The sequence below is a fragment of the Garra rufa genome, chromosome 3 (assembly GCF_049309525.1).
Source record: "Garra rufa chromosome 3, GarRuf1.0, whole genome shotgun sequence".
Lineage (NCBI taxonomy): Eukaryota > Metazoa > Chordata > Actinopteri > Cypriniformes > Cyprinidae > Garra > Garra rufa.
In genome coordinates this window covers 19432872-19442255 of record NC_133363.1, presented here as the reverse complement: position 1 = coordinate 19442255, position 9384 = coordinate 19432872, and the positions used below count along the sequence as shown (strand labels likewise).

Genomic DNA, 9384 nt, shown 5'->3' with positions numbered 1-9384 from the left:
AATTTTTTTTTTTTTTTTAAATAACCTATCGTTTCAAAAGATAAGACCCTTCCTCCTTGGCTGGCATTGTTTAGAGGCCTTTGAAGCTGCCTTTAAACTGTATTTTGGAAGTTCAAACTCGCGGGCACCATAGAAGTCCATTATATGGAGAGAAATCTTGAAATGTTTTCCTCAAAAAAACATAATTTCATTATGACTGAAGAAAGAAAGACATGAACGTCTTGGATGACAAGGGGGTGAGTACACCCCTGATCTGTAAATGATTGTAAATTGTGAATCATTTTGCTACATGGGTAATTCAAGATGAACTGAGATAAAAAAAAAAATACTTTAATGATTTAATGGGTTTGTGGGGACAAAAAGTGAAATTAACAGTATTGAATGTTTTATTAACAGCCATATTTTTATTCAAACATTTGGTCTTAAGTATACTTCGAACTTTTGGCAGCTTTTACTCCAAAAAACAAAAACAAAAATTAAAATAAATCACACAATAATAAACTGACTACAAACTACTAGTTCTGTCCAGAAATGTTCTTTATTGTCAGCATACTACAATTTCAAAAGATCCCTTATATAGCACATAACATATTTCAATCATTTGCACAAGATGTTGTGCATTAGTGACAGTTAAACCTAAACCAAATCAACTTTGCACTGGTATCATTATACTTTAAGAGGAAAGACGGAAATATCAACAAATAAAAACAAAGTCACTGCTGTTTTATTTGATGGCTGCATAAATGAGTTTTGTGTATGTCTGTGTGTCTGCATGTGTCACTGTGCTTTATGTTTCTCCCACTGCTCTGGTGTCAATGTTTTCTGCTCGAATGCATGGATCTCTTTCAGTTCCTCGGCAAGGCAATTATTCACCATCCTAAATAACAAACATAAACACAGATATTAATAAAAACATTACATGAGGTCAGTAAGTCTATTGTTCCCAGCATGCCCCTCTCTAAAGACAAAACTCTTCCACATGATTTGGCCATATAAAAAGACTCGGATCATTCTGTTAAGTCTGCACATCTGCCTCTGTGTCTGAGGCACTCTGAGCCAGCTGGGATTCTATCAGCTGCAGATGAACTTTTTCACACCACTCTCCACTGCATCACTGATTCCATCAAACAACATTTATCCTTCAGGTGTTCAATATTTGACTGAGATGAAACAGCATTCCAGTTTTTCTTAACTGGCACTATCCAATACTGATATAAAATGCAACCTGCTTGCCACATGACAGTAAAAGGAACTGAGAGCTTAACATAACAAGGGCCACATTTATTTATGTAAATATTATCAACAAATGTCAACATAGACAAACTGATCTCACACATCTATATCTTGTTATATGCAAGCACTTTAACAGATCATAATTCTGTCTGCTAACTTGAAATAAAAAGTCACATAGTGATTAGACATTTTTGTTCACTATTAAATTAAAGAACAGGCAATAATTGTGCACACATGAAACTTATGTAATGAATTAAAAGAGTATAAAACAGAGTGCAAATACAGTTTGGAATTATAGTTATTTTTCAGCTAGTTTCAGTCAAAGAAAACATCTTCAGTTATTTTTAATTTTCATTAAAAGAGTAGTTCACTTTCAGAACAAAAATTTACAGATAATGTACTCACCCCCTTTTCATCCAAGATGTCCATGTCTTTCTTTCTTCAGTTGTAAAGAAATTATGTTTTTTGAGGAAACCATTTCAGGATTTCTCTCCATATAGTGAACTTCTATGGTGCCCCCGAGTTTGAACTTCCAAAATGCAGTTTAAATGCAGCTTCAAAGGGCTCTAAACAATCCCAGACGAGGACGAAGGGTCTTATCTAGCGAAATGATCAGCTATTTTCTAAAAATATTTACAATTTATATACTTTTTAATCTCCACACAGAGTACACACAGAGTTAGACAAGACAAGCATTTGAGGTTAAAAAGTATATAAATAGAGCCGTTTGAAGCTGCATTTTGGAAGTTCAAACTCAGGGGCACCATAGTAGTCCACTATATGGAGAGAAATCCTGAAATGTTTTCCTAAAAAAACAATTTCCTTACGACTGAAGAAAGACAGACATGAACATTTCGGATTCCAAGGGGGTGAGTATATTATCTGTAAATTTTTGTTCTGAAAGTGAACCACTCCTTTAATGTTAAAGTGAGGTCCAAAAAGCACACTGCAAAAAGGATTAAAATGTAACTTATAAAATAATTTAAAATAAAGGTTTTGGCATAAATTAAAAAGTAATAAGATTCTATACCATATTTGGGTTTCTAATATCAGTAATATCTAATGTATCATTAGTGACTGATCATTTTTACAAAAAGTCATGTTTTTCCATTGAAGCACAAGACTCTAGGTCAAATTATGATCATCAAATTTTACAAAAACTTGTAGAGTTCATGCACCTTGACTGCTGCTGTTATTAATGCTTATGGAGAAAAAAATACTAAGATACTAAGACATTATGAAAATCTCTTTGTCTTTCAAACTCAAATTGTTATGCTTATGTATTGACTCCCCATTCATTTAGATTAATGTCCTGATCAACAACATTCATATGGTGTTGGAATGTGAAAATGTTCAACATTTTGAACTGAGGTGTGTGCCGTCTTATCAAACATTACTGAATATCCTATACACTGGTGAACCCCTCTATATTATTACTGAATGATGATTCTCTGTTGCATTTTTCAACAAGTTACAACAAACTGTTTGGCTGGCTGGCTTATGTCTGCATAAAAACGTGGCACAAATCTCTTTATTAAAGATGTGGACTATAGCTGTTGAGAAGATATCTATGTATATTGGGCAAAACAACAATTAGGGCATTTATTTATTTACATATTTGCTTTCTTGATTGCTGAAATTTATGTTTTATGATCTTTGATTTTCTGTCAATTTTTGATGTACCCCATTTTAAAGAGACCACAGGGTTTGTTTGGGTTGAGGGAGGGAGAATAGAAATATTGCATATTGATAATAATAAAATTAAAAAAAAAGTTGTGTTTATAACTTTAATTTAAAAAAAATAATCATAATAATAAATAGAAAGCATTTTCACAAAGCGGTTTCATACTTTTGTATCCCATTATGAAACAAAAAAATCTCTAGTTTAAAGAACTCACCTGTGTCTCTGCAACAGTGGTTTCCCTTCAAACTGAGGAGATACTACAAGAACTTTAAAACTGGCAGCACATCTATTAGGAGACGTGTCTTCTACATCCTGAAAAAAAGTAAGTATTTTGACACAAAGAACCGAGTGTAAAAGTGGAACTGCTGCCTGTTTCACGTGTAAACTATATGATCTGTAATACATTTTGATTCTAGTTTCGTGTGGCTATGCATTTTACATACCACGTGTATCGCACCAATCTCCGCAATCAGTTTTTCACGAATCAGGTCTGGAGTGGCTGACATATTTCCCGGATTAAAGTATAGCTTTTGGTGATGACAACGGTTTTATAAACACTGAGATAAGTGAGTTTAATATACAGTAGACAACGTTGTTGTATTTTCTAGTAACTACCGGTATTGCTTTAGAAAGGAGGACCTAAGTATTAAAAACACCAATCGGGCTTTGAGAATTACAGAGGCCACGCCTCTTGAACGCAGCAATGCATGAAAATTGACCAATCAACGCAAAGAAGTTGGGGTCCTTATTGTTATTGGTATTCTCTTCATTTGCTTGATCGAAAAAGCCACATAATCTAATGGCAGATGATCAAACCAAATTATATCAATATATACGGCTTAAATTTTATTTGATCATAACGTTTATTATGGCAAACTATTTTACTTATTAATTTTATACGCTTACTATGTGACTCCTGCATCGCATATTTGCTCAGGCCGTACCCGGACACATTTAACGAGCTAGTTTGAAACTAATAACGTTAAACCAAAACAAATGAATGTTCTAAATCAGTACAGTTGAACTTAGAAGAAACAGTTAATTAGTCTTTGATGGGACATCATATTTATAAATGAATTTGTATAGGAATATCGTTTAAGATGAGAAAAATCTTGAAAGGTAGTGTGTAAATGCTTATGTGTTTGAAAATTTCCAATGAGCAGATAACATATGAGAAGCAAAGAAACACTTTCATATTTTACCAGCCCTCTCTCTGCAAAGGTATTTGAGCTACTGTAGCTAATAGGATGGTAGTAGAGGTAGAGAGTTTCTATGGCGTGTATATGCTGTACTGTACTAATCCTAAATTCAAGGGTCGAATATATATTGGCTTCACTGTGAACCCAGAGCGCCGTATCGGTCAACACAACGCTGGACGACACCGAGGAGGAGCCAAGAGAACAAGTGGCAGGGGACCATGGTGAGCTATCAGCTGAACATTTCATATAGTGGGCATATTACGATCAGAAACTCCGGTGGACTTTTGTAGTAAATATTCATTTTAATTCATTTTAAGGGAGATGGTTCTTATCATTCATGGCTTTCCATCTGATATTGCAGCTCTTCGGGTAAGTGCACTTTTCTGTTTGTGTTATATCTAGTCTTTCATTTCCAATTCTCTATTGTAAAGAGTTCTCTTTCAGTAAATTATTAGCACCACTGTTGCCAACATAGATAATTTTAATAATAAAATATAGCTGCAAGCAGCGATGAAGGGCACAAGCCAACGGTGCAATCGCTACCCCGGTGCCATCAAGAAAACGATGCACAGCGGGAACGTGGATTTACAGTAATGCTCTGGCAGTCTGGATTTAAGGGTTACACCAATGAAAGGGTTAGTCCCTAAGATCAACACAAAGACAGACACACACATAGGATAACATAACATTAAAAAATATTAATGAGTGCTGTAAAAATAAATTGTTCATTGTTAGTCCGTTAGTTTTTGCATGAACTAATGTTAACAAAAGATACCTTATTTTAAATTGTTACTGACACTTTTTATGACCACTTTTACAACCATTTTTAAATATTTCTTTAATGATCTATAAGCATTTGTGAGATAATTATGTTAGTAAATATTAAGTTTTTTATGTATTTCTTCTTATTCTAATTAATTCTACTGAGCAGTAAATGGTCAGACTCCAAAATAATCTTATCTTATCAGTGAGAGACAAATAAAACATTTCATGATATTTCTTTAATAATTAAAAATTAAAACAATTATTTTAATGCTCTTTAAACAAAGCAGAAACAAGTAGTTTACACCAAACTTTGTCAACATGATGTGAATATACTCAAGATGCTAAACTGTGAGCGGATTTGGGATATCTTGAATGGTGTTGATGTGGTGATTTTTTTAAAGTCACAGTAAAAAAGTAATAGTAATTTTCATAATAAAATAAAAAAACATTTTGTGAATAGTAGTGCTTTGGGAATAGTATGTTTATACATTTCAGAAAATTCTAAATTTATTTAAAAAATAAAATAAAATAAAGTAGTGCTTAACAAAACAGTAGTGCTTTGGGAAGACTATGCTTTTACATTTCTGAAAATACCAAAAGATAATTTAACTATTAGTTAATCTGAACTATTATTTATCTGAATCTGTTGAAAAGTGCAATTCAAATTTGATCTATTCCACATTTTGCACAATTATCCTTTAACTAAAATTTTTTATCAGTTAAAATATGCCTCATTAAGCATTTATATAATAATTATGTAAAAGTATTCTGACAGTACAGTACATAACAACTGATTCTATCTATTAGTTTCATTCTTATACAATGAGAATGAGCAGAATAGGATTAGAGGTAAAAATATTCCTTATCATACGAGGACCTCTGGTGGTCATACCTCGTATTACAGTCTCCATCTGACTATATCATTGCAAGGAGCGTCTCGCTGCAGCCTGCGGTGGACATCCAACCCCGCCCACATCCAAGTGTGACGCCAGACGCCACGCCCATGTTCAAACACGTCACACATCCAACATATTAAATAGTATTAACACATATTAAAATAGTGATAATATGATTTGCAATGTTGAACATACAACACTATACACTCTTTATTCATTTTTCCGTTATTTATTTAAAGCACATACTTCCATTCAAATGCCTTTGCTATTTTTGCACATTGTCTGTCTTGTATACTTGTATATTGTTCTTTTTATAATATGTATCGTCTTGTCACTGTCATTCTGTAGCACTGTGGAGCTCTGTCACAAAAACAAATTCCTAGTATGTGCAAACATACCTGGCAATAAAGCTCATTCTGATTCTCATTCTCATTCTTATTCTGATTCTGTTCACATTTGTGGACATATCTTTAGAGAATTAGATGAAAATTAAAATATGCTGTGTTACTTTTACAATAACAAAACTTAATTGTCCGTCTAAATCTGATCTTGTCTAAGCTATGTCAAAATCGATTATAATAAACGTGAATTTATCTCATTACACAAACAAATAGGGTAGGGTTTAAATGTTTCATTACCAATTACCATTTTCCTAACTTTAATCAACCAAAGCAAGCGTTTTACCGGCTGTTCGAATGTAATTAGTTCCATATGAAAGGTGACTTTAATTTGTTTTAATTTGGTGAGGTTTAATTTGTTTTATTTAATACAAACTGTTTTGTTTACATCCCCGATACAACATACTTCCGCCATTCTTGCACATGCGTACAACATCGGGATTCTTTTTATTTTTTTATTTTATTAAAGAATAATTGGACATTACAAAAATATTGAAATAGAAATCCAGATACACAAAATACAAGCTTAATCTGTATACAGTAATACAATATGTAATAAGAGGGGAAATTAAAAAAAAAAAAATAAATAAATAAATAAATTAATACCATATAGAGAAAAAAATAAATAAATAAACATATAAATAAAAAGTAAATAAATAAACAAAAACTAAATTAAAACCTAGAAATAACTAAACAATAGTTCAAATTTTCTTCCTTTTCCCTTACATATACAAAAATTATATTGTGGGAGCATAACCAGAAAAAAAGTTATCCATGAAATGTAACAACAAATGTATTCATTTGTTTTAAAGACTTTTTAAAAACTTCTATTTCTGATAAAAATAAATTACATTTTGGTATGCATTTAGCAAATTTCTGTTTATGAATATAATATTTGCCTTGCAAAATGTAAAAGTTAACAACGTACTCAATCATTTTACTTTCATGAGAATAAGTACAGATAAAATATTTTAAAGAAAACATATAATTAACATTTCTTTGCAGAAATAGAAAGGTGCTAACATCAGGCCAAAAACTAAGAGACAATTCACAATTATAAAACAAATGACAAGTCTTCCTCATGTGTGTTACAGAAACTGCAGGTATTATCAATGTCCATGAATTTAGAAAGAGCTACTTTACATGGATAAATTTCGTGAAGTATTTTGAAATGCACCGCTTTAAGGCTACCGATGGGGAGGGGAGTCACACGATGACGCATTGACGTGGGCGTGGTGTCTGACGTCACACTTGGATGTGGGCGGGGTTGGATGTCCACCGCAGGCTGCAGCGAGCCCTACTTGGTCATTGCTGTGATACTTTTAATGTTATGGGGCCTCTGAGCATGATAAAATTTTGATACCAAGTGTATTTCCTAAGAATGATTTGTTTTTCATATATACAAAGTTTTGAAGAGATAGTATAATGTACTTTAAAGATATATGAAAATTACTGTTACTTTTTTTTACTGTGACTTTAAAAAATCACCACATCAACACCGTTCAAGATATCCCAAATCCGCTCACAATTTAGCATCTTCAGTATTTTCTCTTCATGTTGATAAAGTTTGGTGTGAACTACTTCTACTTCTACTTTCTGCTTTGTTTAGTATAATTTTATTTACAGCCTGATTTTTCCAAAAATCCACATTCAAATAAAAATAGCCAACTTCCTGTTTATTGTAGCTAATGAGTGTAAATTAGAAAGTTGTCCGGCTTGATGAGACCAATATATGTCCAGAGTTTGGTGACTGTAGGCAAAACTTACCCCCCAACTTTTGTCAAAAGGTGGCGCTATAGAGTGCCTCCTCCACGCCCATTTATGAGCTTTTGCCAGTTTCTAACTCTCATTAATACTGATGTGTGTGTTGAGTTTCATGAAATTCTAATCAAATTAAGTACCCCAAAAACAAAGGAAAGTAATGTTAAAGGTTTGACACGTTGCCATGGCAACAGTATATACCATATCATTGACCCCTTCACAGATAGTCATCGGCTGTGTTTTGACATTATTCTGATGAAGTTTGAAACAAATCGGGTAAAAACAACCATGTGATTTCAAAGCATTTTTAAAAGAGACACACTTCCTGCTGCCAGTTGTGATCGGCATCATACAACGAACAAACTGCTGAAGTTTGATCAAAATCATAGAAAGTATGCAAAAGTTATTAGACACTTTCTGTTTCTAATTTCTCGCCATAAATTCAACGCCTCGCCACGGCCAAACCATTCGAGATATCAAAAATCCCCTCACAATTTTTCATCCCAAATCTCTGTAGATCATGTTGACCGAGTTTGGTGGCAATCGGGTAAAAAACCCATGACTAGTATATCACAATCCAGAGCATGCGTTTTACACAAAACTCTGAATAACCAACTTCCTGTCGGGATGAGCTAATGACATGCAGCGCGAAAGTTGTTCAGCTCAATGAGTTCTATAGGTGTACCGAGTTTCATGTGTATGTGCAAGTATGTCTGCTATATGGCCCTCAAAATTCCAGGGGGCGATGTAGAGTCCCCTTGCCACGCCCCGGTACCAGTCTCTGCCCGGCCCTAATGGCTGCAGATTCCAATGTGTGTGCCAATTTTCAAGAGTTTTTGAGCACGTTAAGGGCCCCAAAAGCCCCAAAAACATTGACGAAAAATAAGAGGAATAATAATAATTAAAGCTGCAAGCAGCGATGACCGGGCCCTCGCCGTCTGTGCAGTCGCCATCCCGATAGCACCAGGAAAACGGTGCCCAGTTGGCACATGCATTCACAGTAACCCTTTGGACTAACCCTAACTGTCTCTCCTCCTCTCTGACTCTTTCTCTTACCACCCATCCCCCCTCCTTACACTCAGCCACTTACCACACAAACACACACATTGACTGCAGAGAAGAGTGAGATCAGATATGTTTTTTTATTTTCTTTCATTCGTGGAGTTTTGTATAATTATGAAATGAACTGTGTTTGATCAGAATGAATAGTTATTTGTATGAAAAAAGTTTCAAAGAGTTAGGATGCTGCACTTTAAATATATAATAAATCATTGAAAATTGAAAATGGAAAATGAAATTCTAAGCACGCTCTCTGCCTCAAAAACACAGGAAACAAATATTTGAATGTATTTTTTATTTTTATTTATTTGCCATGGCAACAGCATTTGATGCATCAGGGACGCCTTTATAGACTCTCATCAGCCGTGTTTTTACATCATTCTGATGAA

General features: G+C 33.8%; 2 protein-coding genes across 2 annotated transcripts in view; one reads left to right on the top strand and one right to left on the bottom strand.

Annotated features, from left to right (window-relative positions):
* Nucleotides 1-519: 519 nt before the first annotated feature.
* LOC141332376 (bolA-like protein 2) lies at nucleotides 520-3555 on the bottom strand. The gene is made up of 3 exons (XM_073837517.1): nucleotides 3361-3555; nucleotides 3132-3229; nucleotides 520-877 (listed from the first exon to the last, which is right to left on the bottom strand). The coding sequence occupies exons 1-3, from the start codon at nucleotides 3421-3423 to the stop codon at nucleotides 778-780; spliced, it is 261 nt and encodes an 86-aa protein (XP_073693618.1). The 5' UTR covers nucleotides 3424-3555; the 3' UTR covers nucleotides 520-777.
* Nucleotides 3556-3832: 277 nt separating this feature from the next.
* slx1b (SLX1 homolog B, structure-specific endonuclease subunit) overlaps nucleotides 3833-9384 on the top strand; it is a 59859-nt gene continuing 54307 nt past the window's right edge. Inside the window, exons 1-2 of the mRNA XM_073837509.1 lie at nucleotides 3833-4337; nucleotides 4434-4485. Coding sequence (XP_073693610.1) covers nucleotides 4165-4337; nucleotides 4434-4485 — 225 coding nt within the window. The 5' untranslated portion in view covers nucleotides 3833-4164. The remainder of the gene's footprint in view (nucleotides 4338-4433; nucleotides 4486-9384) is intronic.

Bases quoted from the DNA above. Each gene is read 5' to 3' on its own strand.
- LOC141332376 (XM_073837517.1), bottom strand. From the start codon at position 3,423: ATGTCAGCCACTCCAGACCTGATTCGTGAAAAACTGATTGCGGAGATT. The intron at 3,230-3,360 runs GTATGTAAAATG...ACTTTTTTTCAG, and splicing joins AGATTGGTGCGATACACGTG to GATGTAGAAGACACGTCTCC. The intron at 878-3,131 runs GTGAGTTCTTTA...TTTGTTATTTAG, and splicing joins CCACTGTTGCAGAGACACAG to GATGGTGAATAATTGCCTTG.